The sequence below is a fragment of the Bombus pascuorum genome, chromosome 16 (genome assembly GCF_905332965.1).
Source record: "Bombus pascuorum chromosome 16, iyBomPasc1.1, whole genome shotgun sequence".
NCBI lineage: Eukaryota > Metazoa > Arthropoda > Insecta > Hymenoptera > Apidae > Bombus > Bombus pascuorum.
The window spans coordinates 4,069,175-4,084,079 of record NC_083503.1 but is presented as its reverse complement, the minus strand read 5'-3'; the positions used below and the strand labels follow the sequence as shown (position 1 = coordinate 4,084,079).

The window sequence follows — 14,905 nt, the reverse complement described above, 5'->3', positions numbered from 1 at the left end:
TGGCATTGGCAGACATGCAGAGTAAAATAATGCTATACAAAGCCATATTATAATCTATTTGGACCTATGCGATCCAACTATGAGAAACAGCAAGTAATTTCAACATAGAAATTCTCCAACGATTCCAATCGAAAATCTTAAGATTCCTAATAGATGCACCTTGATACGTCACCAACGAAACGATACATCACGACCTAAAGATACCCACAGTCAAAGAAGGAATATCCAAATTCAGCAATAGACATAGCACAAGAGTTAAAAACCACCAAAACCCTCTAATTACTCAACTACTGGACATGTCGGAACAGATCCGCAGGCTAAAAAGATATTACACCTAAGCACCTAAGCATACACCTAAGCACAATACACCTAAGCACTAGATTCAAGTAGAATCAAAGATACTATAAATTATTAATCATGCCATGGTACCACGCCAAATAAATTTACTTAAAATTCTCTACGAGAATTGATTGTAAATTAAACGCAAATAAAATAAAAAAAAAAAATTTCAAAGCTGCTGATGACATTTCCAACGTGAAGCACTGTAAACTCGGCTTTAACGACGCCCTTTGGAGCGTTCTAGATTTAGAGTATCCCAAAGTGTTATCGACGTACGCTGTATCATTCTCGATCCTACAATATGTGTATATTGTAGTCGACCACAAAAAAATTCGGACGTCTTATAATTTTAATTGCTATATTTTTAGTAAATGTACAAGAACCAGCAAAAATATATTACATGGTGTTACACTACACGATATAGATGAAGTTAATTATTAGAGTTACTTTTTATAGTTGTTGAAATATTAAAAGAAATACCGAGGAAGAGTGGATGTTTACGTCTATACTTTATATAGTGCAGTAACACATACATTGTTATTGATCCTTGGTACATTTACAGAGAATTAAAATTAGAAATTAAAATTGTACAGTGTCGGAATCATTTTACAACCGATTGTACATACACATATATGTAGTTCCAAAAAGACATGATTTACATTTGAAAATCTCGATTTTGATAATTCTAACTATTTTAATAAAAAAAACCCGTTAATGAGATTTTATTCCGAATATTTCACAAAATTATTATCCAAATTTCAGAACAATTTGACAGAACTAAAATCCTTTGGAACGCCACCGGAACAAGTAGCGATGGTGGCACAAGCTGTTTTAGTTTTATTTTCCCCCAGAGGTCAAATTCCAAAAGATAGAAGTTGGAAAGCGTGCAAAGCGATGATGGGACATGTTGACACATTCCTCTCGCAACTTCGAAATTATGACAAAGAGAATATTCATCCTGAAGTAGTCAAGGCTATCCAACCTTATATCAACAACAAAGGTGGGCAGAATTTATAAATTTTAAAACACTACTATTTTACAATCGAGTAAAATTGTAAAATTGAGTAATTTACAATTAGTAAAATTAATGAAGTCAATAAAATTAATATACAATAGAACTTCGTTTATCCAAACAAATGAATACTGAGCCTGTATTATCCGAGCTAGGATCGAGGGTAACCTCGTAATATGTGCAATCGGATCTCATATAATGAGTATATCTGCTAATATATGTAGTTACATGTTTTTCTTCAAAATAAATACTATATGTCATAATAAATACTATAAGGTAGCAGTTGAAATTTTATAGTTTCAATTGAATCGTGATGTTGCAAATAATGAGAAAAGTTCGAGAGATTTGTTATATAGTAAATTTTTATTACCAGAACTGCTCGGTATATTACCGACCTGATCGGATAAAGAAGGTTTTACTATGTATAAATTAATTTCAATATACTAGGATTTGAATATACTAGTATACATGCATATTGCTACGACCACTTCCAAAGAATTTTTCGTATTACTGTAAGATAAGATTAAATAATCAATCATCAATTTTTCATATTACTTTATTATGTTTAGCTTGGAAATATGGTACCCTATATATATAATGTACATACAGGAAAAATTCTAATGATGTGAGATCGATAAATATTGCTTTGCATTTTGTATATTTGCTATGAATTTCTATTGAGGATTTAAATACATTTATATAACACTGTTTTTTATTTACCTCTATAGAACATACTGATAGAATATGACTAAAAAATTTAATTTAAAATTAATTGTTATTTGGTGTATAAATTAATTCGATGCCTTTAAATTTACAAATACTTTCTCGTTTCACAATAGTTTTAAATAAATGCTGTTTACGTTTATATAATTTAAGTATAAATTCAAATAGTAGAAATTCAAAAAACGAAAGGGGGTGATTTAGCTTCGACAACAACCGCCTCGTGTCGCAAAAGTTATAAACAAAGCAATTTTCAATGTAAAAAATCTTGCCACATCTAAGCCTTATTGCATAATTAAACCGATATTATTACTAAATTCTGTACTTCACAATCTATAACTTATTAGTTCATATTAATAAGCTTTCTTCCACAACAGTCATAAACTTGATGGTATAACAAATAAAATTTTGATATGAGATAAAGACAAAAAAAATTGCATTATTTTACATTTTTACTATTAAGTAAAGTAAGTTTACGTTAAATGGAGAAAACGGTAACGTAACTTTAAGTTAATACTATATGTAGGTATTTTTGTGCAAGCTGTACTGAAGTATTTTATAAGAAATAATTCAATCAGGATCAAGAATTACGATCACTGTGAATAAATTGACTGCATAGAAAAAAGTTACGATCACGATTGTGTATGAAGTTAGATTACGACTGATGATTTTGCGATCACTGTGATAAATCACTGATAGTAATTTTGCACGCCATCTCTAATCACTACGTTTAAAACACATCAAATCAGCAACGTCCGCTTGAAAGTTATTATTAATCGCGCAGCCCTCCAATTTTTACAGAACTTGAATGAAAAAATTGACAATCCGATGAAAAAATTATATACAGAAAAACGAAACGTATATAGGAAGAATATTCCTTCTAGAATATTTTGCTAAAATATAAAGTTAAAAACAAAGTCTGGTTTATATTCAGCTGATCCTCGTATATAAGGATAGTTAATATTACATCACATATTATGTATATGTAGTAGTATAATGAATCGACATATAGATATACGTTAACAAAACAATAATTATATCATACTTTTAGATTTTGACCCAGAGATTATTTATTCAAAATCACAAGCCGCTGCAGGTCTTTGCAGCTGGGTGAGAAATATAATGGTTTTCCATTATATTAATGAAACAGTGAAACCATTAAGAGCTGCACTTGCACAAGCTAATGCCGAGTTAAAAGCTGCTATGGATCACTTGAATGCTTTGAGGACACGATTAGCGGTAAATTAATGTCCATTTTATTGCTCGTCATGATGTATATGTATATATAACGAAATTTGTCATATTATAAAAGCACATAATTTCAATGAACATGTATAACATCTATCATGTTTGCTTTAGAATTATGGATATATACATTTATATCAATATTAATTATAATTTTCTTTATTATTTCTTTGAATTGTACGATTTTTCTTGTAATTATTATTCCATGTTTCAAAAGGTGTAGTACAAGAATGAATATATAATAATATACATACTAATACAATATGATAATATAAAAACAAGTACAAAGAATACAATATAATATAAATATAATATTGTTTTAATTATTTATATACCTTCTTATAACCTATCTCTCTCTATAAGAAGGTTATAAATAATTATATTTAATTAAATATTCATTTATAATTAATTATCTTTCCTTTTATTTTTATATATATATGTGTGTATAAAAAATCGTGATTTACAACTACCAGTCATGTCATCTGTAGTAACAAGGGATACATTACTTTTATAAACGGAAAAATGACGGGAACAGTATCATTTGTTCAAACCATAGAAGAGTATACTTGCTTACATAATTATGCTCTGTATGAAAATGCAAGAAAAGATATAACAAAGAAGTCATAGTGTGAATTAGCAAATAAGATGAAATGGTCTGGTCAATACTATAGTTCCTTATTAATTATTAACAGAATAATTCAGTTATCACGGCAAAGATCTTTGCATGATACTTATTATATTTCCTTATAGATTAGGTATATTATCATATATTTATTGTTTACTGATTTCAAGTTTTACTATATTAGCTTATTAAAATTTTGTTTTTGAATCAATGATCCAACAAATTGCACTAAATTTTGATATATATTTTTACTCATGCTGTGCAATGTACGATATAAAATACATGTTCATTTTCTGACAATTCCCTTGCAATGACGAACAATTGACATTTCTCTCGATATTCAGATGAATCCAAAATCTCTTTTCCTTACGTCGTCGAATGTAATAATATAGAATGAAAGCGACTTCGTCATCGTTCGACATTTCAATAAAGAGAAAAAATGTATCTTATTGTACGCTTCCTAGACTGAATATTGATATAGACGTATCGTCACGTCTAATAAACTATGATTATGTTTCTATGAAGTCACGTTCCGTGGACAGTTAGCCTAAAGGACACAAGCAGGAAAAATTGTTCAGTCAGTACAACGTTTGGTTAGTGGAACGGATAATAATGTAGGTTTTCATATACGGGGTGTTCCACTAATAATATTTTTATGTAGCAAAATATATGTAAAATAACTTTTTAGGGTAATTATTATTCGTTTTAATTAATTACTTGTAATTCCATTACTTTAGGAATTGCAAAAAGTACTCGACGTTTTAGGAGAAAGGATGAATGCAGCTTTAGCTGAGAAACAAAAATGTCAAGACGAAGCTGACGCTACTGCTTTAACAATTGGCCTTGCAAATAGATTAGTGAACGGTTTAGCATCCGAAAAAATTCGATGGACTGAGGAGGTAGAAAGGTCAGATTTTAGTATTTCTCATTTCGTAATTTTGTATGTGATATATTATTTTTAAAATATGTCACATTAATGTAAAAATGATAATTTTCACAATTAATGATATTTTTTGGCAAATATAGAACGATAGTTATTATTTATGTATATATCATATATGCATTTACAAAAATATACATAAATATGCATGTGTCATATACATGTATAAATATAGATACTATACAGGGTGAACTAAAAACAGGGTATACCTGACAGAGGCAACTTGAATATCTGGGCTGTTATTGGTAATAAAAAAAATGATAGAGAAATAATAGGAAAAACATAATTTGATGCAAATTGTTCTTTCATTTGAGGCGGATAGGTCGTGATAGGTGCGGAAGAAACACTTGAGTATATTTAACAATATATATACTCTAACTTAACATATATTCTATACGTACACTCTATATGTACAAGTTCGACTTCTGGTCGATGCGTTTTGATGCGTGATGCAAGTTCGGATGATGATTGCTTAAGATATCGAGAAACTCGGATCAATTGTTACTGCGAACTACCAACCATTGACTCGGACTGATGTTTAACGACCGACTTTCTGTCACGATGATGCTGCAGAGGAAAACTATGATGGGCTGTATCTAAGGATGCGAGATCATCGGATTCGTTGAGGGAAGCCTCGGTTTGGAAAGTGAGGGAAATGCACGTCGCTGTTAATTGGCTAATTTTGTGTTGGTGGTTGGAAAAGGATGCTAACTACCCTTGGGGGAAAGTTGCTAGCGGGAGCATCGTACGTGAGAAAAGCAGATTTCTCGTATCTGGCAATCACCTTATCCGATGAATAGGGTCTTTGTGTGGCGAGCCACCGGACAGAAACCGTTGGAAAGTTTACTGTCGAGTACCGCTACACATAGGTGGATTTGTAGAAGTCATATGAAGGTTAACTTCGTTTTTTTAAATGAAATGATATGTTTTCTTGCAATCAAGTAGAGCGTTTTAACACGCGTGCAATGGCCCATGATGTAAGAATATTTACTATACATAATATATATAATATTTCCTTTACATAAAATTTGTTATTTTCTACATTAGAAATAAGATTATTTTAAAGAATCTAAATTTTTAGTTTGACGAACTCGTGTGTAACGGTACCAGGGGATGTGCTGATTGTAACAGCATTTTTATCATACATGGGATCTTTCACTCGAAAATATAGATCTGACTTAATGTACGAAAATTGGTTACCGTTTCTGGAAAATTTGGAAGTAAAAATACCGAGGACTACTGAATTGGATGTACTGGCTTTATTGACAGACGATGCACAAATTGCACAATGGAACAACGAAGGTGAATACATTCATACGTTTTACAGCTTAGTTAATGTCATAATTTATTATCATTTGAACGTGATGCTATGGAATAGATATATAATCCCCCGTCTGACCGAAGCACCTTAAATATCTCATGATCTGTTTTATTGTTTGAATTAACAATTAGAAAGCATGATTATTTGTTTATATATATAGGATGTAAAATGTAACTAACAATAAAATGCATCTTAGATTTATACCAATGTTGAGAAATCGATTGAATATGTGTAATGGTTTTATGATAATAATCAGAGACTATTTAATACCAACTTTGAGATATTACGCAGTATATATTAATATGAATTAGAAATAGTAACAAAATTTAAATTATTTGTAATAGATGCATATATAACTTTATATTTGGAACACTTATTTGCATTTATCTTATTTTTTAATTGTTCTATTTATTTTCTTTATTTTATTTTATAATTACTGTAATATGTAATCGCTATAACTATTATATAATATACACTATATTACTATAATACTATATATATTATATTATATACTATATTATGTACTATAACTATTATATTTTATAAATACTTTTTTATTACTATAAAGAGCGATAAAAATTTGGGACAAAGAAGTAGATTATGACCCTCGTTTCCGGCTAATTTTACAAACGAAGTTAGCTAACCCTCATTACAAGCCCGAGATACAAGCCCAAACTACTCTTATCAACTTTACTGTAACAAAAGATGGTTTGGAGGAACAACTTCTGGGTGACGTTGTGAAAGCCGAAAGACCTGATTTAGAATCCAAAAAAGCGGAATTAACTACTCAACAAAATACCTTCAAAATTACCTTGAAGAGATTGGAAGATGATCTTTTACACAGGTAGGTATATGTTACAATTTTAGGTGATATTCTATGTGTTGCGAATTATCAATTAGCTGGCGACCAAAATCCCAAACATACCGCCCCCCTTGAACGGTCACATTCAAAAGTTTTCATTGTGAAGAAGTGTATAATTGCGCATGGTACATTCTGATGAGATATGGATATACAAAAGTGCGATTATGGAATGAATATCTTAAATTCTAACATCTATGAACATTTTCCATCCTTCATACAGAGTTCTGTATTCGTCTATGGTTTTTGCCAACTTGCTGATAGAAAATCCACAAGATAATAGTTGGGAGTATATGGGACGAATGACATATTAGATGTGTTTAAGCTGACTGCGACGAATTACCCATATTTGAATGCAGGAGATTATGGTGCCGTCTATGGTACAGCGTGCAGCTACCCATTGGGTCTTCTTCAAGAGAGTGTGTGTTACACAGACAATTGAAGCAAAGGTTTTCCTCTCTCACTAGTATTGATAGCTTAGGTACTGACATTGTCAAAAATTTCTTGCGATATCGTGAGGCATGAGATCTATTACAAAGGTTGCACGTGATTTAAGATTGTGAGATGAATATTTGGTTTGGAGTCCGGTTGGATTCGTGCAGTTCGCGCATGCTGTCTTGTTCAGGTAACGTAAATTATACTGACGGTTTGTAGAGTGTGGTGGTGTTTGATATGTTAATCCTGTAGGTTCTCTTAACCTGCAGCCACCGTCTAAAAATCTAAGCAGTTCTTTGACTATTGGGAAGGGTGTGTTTACTATCCTTTCTTTCCATTTTAACTCGGTCTCGCAATCTAACTTGGATGTAAGCAAATAGAACAGCACTGCATCCGCGGTCAGTTGTTTGAGCGCTTGCAAGACTCTATAATGAGTTTCTATCTTCTTTGAATAGAATTATAGATTGGTACGATGGCCGCTGTAAAGGAGCCATGTCAAACAATGCCTTTAAATGGTTGGCCATGATTTTTACAGGTTATTGTATCGCTTTTGCAAAATCTCCCATGCTGGCTCTATTGTCTACTGGTGCTATTGCGTTAGCAGCCTCCTGTTTTAGGCGAGGGCGGAGATAAATTAATCGCTTACAATCGTCAATACGTAAATTCTAGTGTACTATGGAGCGAAATTGCTTCGTGAACCTTGGCCAATCTTCATAGGATCCCTGAAAGGTACGAAGCTGATTTTTTAATAATGCTATTTCATTGTCGGCTGGATCCGAATATGGTGTACCGAGTGAGTTTAACGTAATATCCGTTGGCTTTCTTATCCGCATTTTTGTCTGTTCAATTGTTCTCAATCTCAAGCGCGTTCTTTACACGTATAAAATGCTGCTTTTAGGTTAAGGTATTCCTCTACTGCCTGCCCATAGTCTGTCTCGTCCAATTCGTTATGGGTTTCTTTAAATGCGACATATTCTTTTTCTAAGTCGCCTCACATATATCGAATAGAGGTTGCCAACTTTCCATCATCATAGTATTAAGTACCGCTTGAAATGATCATGGTGGATCCGCGTAAGTTGCGATTGGATAATTTAAGCAGGGGGTGAGTATAAATGGTCCGGTCTGTGTTATGTGTCTTGCTTGATGATTACTTGACGACTAATGAAGACTATCGTCTCTTGAAGCGCCTGGTGCTTATATTCTAACACTCCGTCCAGGATCTACTCTTCTGTCTATGTTTCCTCTGAGGTGGGAATCTATTTCTATCCAATCCTATAACTATCGAACTGCCGTGGGCGTATCTCGTCTGGTGTTAATGTTTAATACACTTAGGATGCCAATTAGCCTCTTGACGGGGTCCGCATTGTAAATCCTACAACTAGCGAGGTGAGAATTTCCAACTTCTCAAAAAGAGTAGGTGCGCTGTCCGTGTCATAAACTGAGGATCACCCAAAATCCCGGACACTATTCGATTGATTAATTAATGGTTATCAGTAATAGTAATAGTATTTGATATATTTCAATATTTTATCGCTATCAATTTACTAATATTTTGTCTAATGTATCAGTATGATGAAGTTTTCAAGTACCAGATTTAATGTCCAACCCTTTTAGGATATTCTCTATATCATTTTCTATTAAAACTATTCTCTCTACGCGTTACACTTAAAATTACATACTTTATAGATTTTAATAATAATGTTATAACCAGAGATCCAAAGTGAACTAAAAGTATTTTAAACATTTTGTGGAAAAAAGTCATTAAAATTTAATTTTTATTTAAATGCTAGCCAGTTATTAATAGATCTTGAAGAAATCTCAAAAAATAAAGTGATTAAAAATATCAATTTTTAATTGTTGTGATTACGGAAAACTATTAACTAATATTTAATATTTATAATATTTTATTCGTAATCAAAATCTTTTAATTAAAAATGTTAACTGTTATATCTTAACTTTCAATATTTGTCTTATGCCAGTTATGGTGTCTGTCTACAATATGTAAATATCACGACATAATATTGTGTTTCTTTTCAAAGGTTATCGACTGCTGGGCCAGACATTTTAAGCGACGTCGATCTCGTGATCAATCTCGAAACCACGAAAAAAACTGCTGCGGAAATAGAAATAAAAGTAGCTGAAGCTAGAGTGACTGCTGTAAAGATAGACGAGGCTCGAGAAATTTATCGTCCTGTTGCGGCTCGAGCCAGCCTCTTATATTTTGTTTTAAACGATTTGAACAAGATCAATATGCTCTATCAGTTTTCTTTGAAAGCTTTCAGCGTTGTCTTTCTAAACGCAATTAGATTTGCAGTAGCTTCGGAGGATTTGGCTAAGCGCGTAGCTCTTTTAATGGATAGCATCACTTATCTAGTTTTCATTTATACAAGCAGAGGATTATTTGAAGGCGATAAATTGACCTTCCTCTGTCAAATGACCATTCAGGTAATTATTTTATAATTTAAATCAATCTGTTTTCAATCTGTGGGGGGGAGACCCGCCCCCCCCCCCGATGCTTGATCCAAGGGATTTCTTTTTCTTGGTTTTGTCACTATTCCTATCTTATACCTAGTAGTTACTGTATTACTTCTAATACTTATATAAGTTATTAACTTAAACTATTAACTGATAACTATATAGCTATCACACATTACTATTCTACTATACATTCTAATTTAAATAAACTTATAAAACTTGGCATTAACACAACAGATTAACCACTAATTAATATTGTTCAGTCTCTTCTTATCTCTTTGTTCCTCCCCTTTTCCTTTTTTATGCTGCAACTATGTTTCTCCCTACACTTTCTTCTCCTAAAATCTATCCATGTTGATCTGTTATCTTCCTCTTCCTCCGTGCTCCTGTCACACATGTTCCCATGTTTATTTCTTCTAATTATCTTCTTTTCTTCATTTCATTGCCTAATCTAAATCTGGCCAATCTTTTTGTTTCTTCTTTAACTTCAGCCAGGTTCCAAATACGTTGGAACACCCTCTGCTTTTAACCATCTATATCATTTGTTATATCCTGATTCCTTTCTCCTTTGTCATATCTCTTTTTTGGGTTTCTCTATTAGTTCTTCTATTTTCTTGTAACTTTCTGCCTCTTCCTCTTCTCCTAGTACCAACATATGGCTCTCGATTCCTCTTGTCATCATAAACTCCTCCCTTTCCTTCTTTTAACCTCCTCTTATTTTGGCTCCTCCAACGTTTCTCCTGCTCTCTTTCCAACATTCTCTTGTCATAAAAGATATAACCTAGCAAACACGAAGATGGCACCCCGCTGGGGGTAGCCGCCCACATGCTATATTTATGTTTATTTTATTTTTTTTTACCAATAAGATATAACACTTTACCAAATGTCCTTCAGGACAAATTGTAAAAAACCAAAACAAACTAAAAAAAAAAAAAACATCTCTTGCAAGCTTACCACCTTTTCCCTGTCTTAACTTCTGTTCATAGTTTCAACTTGCGTTCCCTGCTTGTATTCTCACTAGATCCCTCTGAAGCTCTTACCACCATCTTCCTTTTTTCTTTCTAATTCCAAATTTCTGCTGTATACGCTGACACTACTCGCACCAACTTGTTGAATAATCATAATCTCCTCTTTCATTCTTTTTCAAATACTCCCTCTACTACCCAGTATACTGATCTCTTAACTATTACCTGCTTTTTCACTCTTTCCCCTATGTGTACTCCTTGACTTCCATTGGTCATCATCCTGTTTATCACCATAAGTAAATAAATTTTCTTACTTCCCCTATCTTGTTTCTTCGTCATCCTTCCTCCTTCTATCTTAAATCTAATTATTTTGCTTTTATCCATATTCAGACTCATACTTTTTTCACTTAGATACCTGTCAAGTCTTTTTATCAATTCCTACATTTTCTTTCCATGCTTCACCAAAATCAGCATATTATTATTGTATTATTTGAATAAAAACTATTTAAATTGTATTAGTAAAATTATAACTGTTTGTTATATATTTATTTTGAAATTATAAATAAATTTATAATTTAATTATATTATTAATAATAACATGAAAATTATATATATATATATATATATAATATACGTCAAAAGTATATATTTGATGGAATCTAAATTAAATAAACTTTAGTGAATATTAAAAATTACGTATTGTTTTTATCATTTTATCAATTTATTTATTAATTTATTGATTTCATCGAAATACCTTTTCAACGAATTACATATTTCTCTACCAAATGCTTCCATTAAATTTTTATCTTCGCATGAATCTATTGTTTTATCACATCAATCGGGTCTTTGTTCCACCAAATATTTATTTTTTAATTACCTAATTGGCAAAAAATCGTATCTTCTGGACAGTTAGCCTGCACTTGACAACAGATTGGTGCCATAGGATAGGTGCTAATATGATTTTTTTATTTATTGCATTATCAGTTATATGTATACTATTTTACCCTACTTTATTAGATGTGATAATTATAATTGGTATAATTGCATAATTAAAAGAAAAAAAACGCTAAAATAGCGATAAATAACGTAGTATATTAATTACAAAAATTTTGCACAGAAGTGCAAAGTTTATCAAAAAAAATCTTCCTTGGATAACCTAAATCATATGAGGCTAGCTTGCAACACTCGCATTTTTATTGCAACTAGCGTTACATCGAATAATTCTATTCGTTTCAGATTTTTATGGAAGCAAAAGAAATATCACAATCAGAACTTGACTTCCTATTAAGATTTCCGTATATTCCCGAGTTAACCAGCCCTGTAGACTTCTTAACAGACGTCGGTTGGGGAGGGATTAAATATTTGAGCCAAATGGAGGATTTCCAAAATTTAGAAAAAGACATAGAAGGCGCTGCGAAACGGTGGAAGAAGTTTGTAGAATCAGATACGCCGGAACGAGAAAGTTTCCCACAAGATTGGAAAAATAAAACCGCTCTGCAAAGATTATGCATCATGAGGTGTCTTCGACTAGATCGTATGACTTACGCGATTAGGTATGTTCCTGTTATATTAACTCATTTAATACTTCATGTTACATTACAAATCCTAGGAATTTATTTTCTCAATTATATCTTACTTAAATCATGTTATTCCTACAGAATTTCTGCGTTGTCGTTTTTTATTCTACTGTCCATTTTATTGAGCCATTACATGCTACTATCATCAAACACATTCTTTAAAACCAGGCAAATGAATGCATCAATTGCTATCTATGTACACCATACAATCATCATAACCTGTTTCGGCCGTATTAACGGTTTCAGCATTTGTTTAAGAGTTTCATTAACATCCAACCATTGTCCAGATCGTGTACGATTATAGTCTTCTAAAATAGCCTCTTGACTGCGAAGGTGAGCGTCGCAGATTGCCAACCATCTGTATTTCTCCAGAAAATGGAAAAAAGCTAAATTAACAGCCATCAAAGAAAAAAAAAAAATAAATAAAGATTGCTACTCACCCTCAAACCTGCGACCTCTAAGTATCCTACCCAACATAAGCAAAGTATTCGAAATAGTCATAAATAACATCCTATAGTTTCCCTTTGGATAAAAAATAACGTAATCCTAAAAAATCAATTCAGCTTTTAAAAAAGAAAAGCTTCGGATTCCTTCGCAATCGATTTTTAATAATCTATAATCTAAGTATCAAGAAATTGCAATGTTTTAGTATTACGCGACCATTACTATACATTATATCATTCTCATTTTTGCACACTCTTATGTTTCTTTAAATATTCTAGTTTTTTGGACATCTAAGACTGATAAGAAAACTGGTTATTTTAGCCAAAGCTCATACCGCGCTGAGTGCACTTTTTTTCGTCACCAAAATAATATCCCAATAATCTATCACTTAAAAAGAAAAATAGGGATTAAAAGAAATACTCTGCGATGAAAACTTAAAAGGACAGACTGTAGACTCTAGGTGGAGATACAACATGGCCCTTCCCCAAAAAGATACAGGAGACAATCACAGAAAAGACATAAAAAAATATTGGTGGATACCGAAACCATAATAAAAATAACAAGAGAAAGAACCACAAAGCGGCAACGCTCATATCTCCCATCGTGTCAATAGTGTAAATATAGAAACATTGTAAATATTGTAAATAATTCTACAGGACACCCCCTCTCCCCCCCCCGTCCGCCCATTCTCGCCCCTTCCCAAAATCCTACAGACCCACCGAAACCAAAAGCAGACTACTGAACTTCCCTGTCTTTGCAACCAGATTTTTAGGACAGAGATAGGAAGAAAAAACAATAAAAAGCACCGCTCTACAGAGACTTAAATCCAATTATAAATTGTAACGCTAAAAAATGTAATATGTAATATGTAAAATGTAATATGGCTCGCATAGGGTACCTAAGTGCTAATCCAATCGATTGTCGTTTCAAGTGTATGCGTACAATTTTTTCGAAAACGTAAAACACACGAAGACGAAAAACATCTAAACAAACTCGCAAAGGAAATAAGAAGTAAAATAAAAGATCATAATAATAACGAATTCTTAAAATTCATAGAAACACTCTCTGCGCACGAGAGAGCCAACTACTCTCTATGGAAAGCGAGGAACAAAATAAAGAAGCAAGAAGAAGAATAAAACTAATCCCAGAAATCAGAAAAGCAGGCAGCACATGGGCTAGAAGCAACGAAGAGCAAGCTGCAGAATTCAGCAACCACATTTGTAACACATTTACTCCATATAATACTAACAACAGCAAAACAAAATGTCATTCAGACGAAAATGCGCAAAATATTAATACTCCAACTGACAAGCCTAACCTAACCTAACCTAACATACCCAATCTAACCTAACATACCTAACCTAACCTAACATACCTGACCTAGCCTAACATGCCTAACCTAACCTAACATACCTAACCTAATCTAACATACCTGACCTAGCTTGACATACCTAACCTAACCTAACATACCTAACCTAACCTAACATATCTAACCTAACAGCACAAGATATTAGAATCATAATCGAGAAAACAAAAGACAATAAAGCACCAGGAATCGACCTAATCAATGGTAAAATCTTGAAAACCCTTTCCCCTAGAGCAATCACAATAATATTCGATGCAATTTTAAGAATCCAATACTTTCCTAATCTATGGAAACTAGCACAGATCATAATGTTACCTAAGCCAGGCAAAGACCTACACTAAACTGCATCTAACAGACCAATATCACTACTTCTTATGTTTTCCAAAATATTAGCGAAACTAATATACGATCGCCTAACACCAACAATAGCGAAAGAAAAATGATAGAGCAAATGCAGAGGCTCGTCAACGAACTTTTACTAGCAATAGAAAACAAACAATACTATACAGCCTCCTTCATAGGCATTGAGAAAGCATTGGACAAAGCGAACCATGAAAGCCTTTTACAAACAATCAGAAAACACTT

At 32.5% G+C, this 14,905-nt stretch overlaps 2 protein-coding genes across 2 annotated transcripts; both read left to right on the top strand.

The window, feature by feature from the left end:
• Positions 1-1,107: 1,107 nt before the first annotated feature.
• LOC132915266 (dynein beta chain, ciliary-like) lies at positions 1,108-3,530 on the top strand. The gene is made up of 2 exons (XM_060975088.1): positions 1,108-1,339; positions 3,123-3,530. Exons 1-2 carry the CDS (start codon positions 1,153-1,155, stop codon positions 3,317-3,319), a joined length of 384 nt encoding a protein of 127 aa, XP_060831071.1. The 5' UTR covers positions 1,108-1,152; the 3' UTR covers positions 3,320-3,530.
• A 2,911-nt stretch (positions 3,531-6,441) lies between these two features.
• LOC132915316 (dynein beta chain, ciliary-like) lies at positions 6,442-13,384 on the top strand. Its single transcript, XM_060975119.1, has 5 exons — positions 6,442-6,489; positions 6,768-7,043; positions 9,533-9,938; positions 12,170-12,486; positions 13,276-13,384. The coding sequence occupies exons 3-5, from the start codon at positions 9,744-9,746 to the stop codon at positions 13,382-13,384; spliced, it is 621 nt and encodes a 206-aa protein (XP_060831102.1). The 5' UTR covers positions 6,442-6,489; positions 6,768-7,043; positions 9,533-9,743.
• Positions 13,385-14,905: the final 1,521 nt, after the last annotated feature.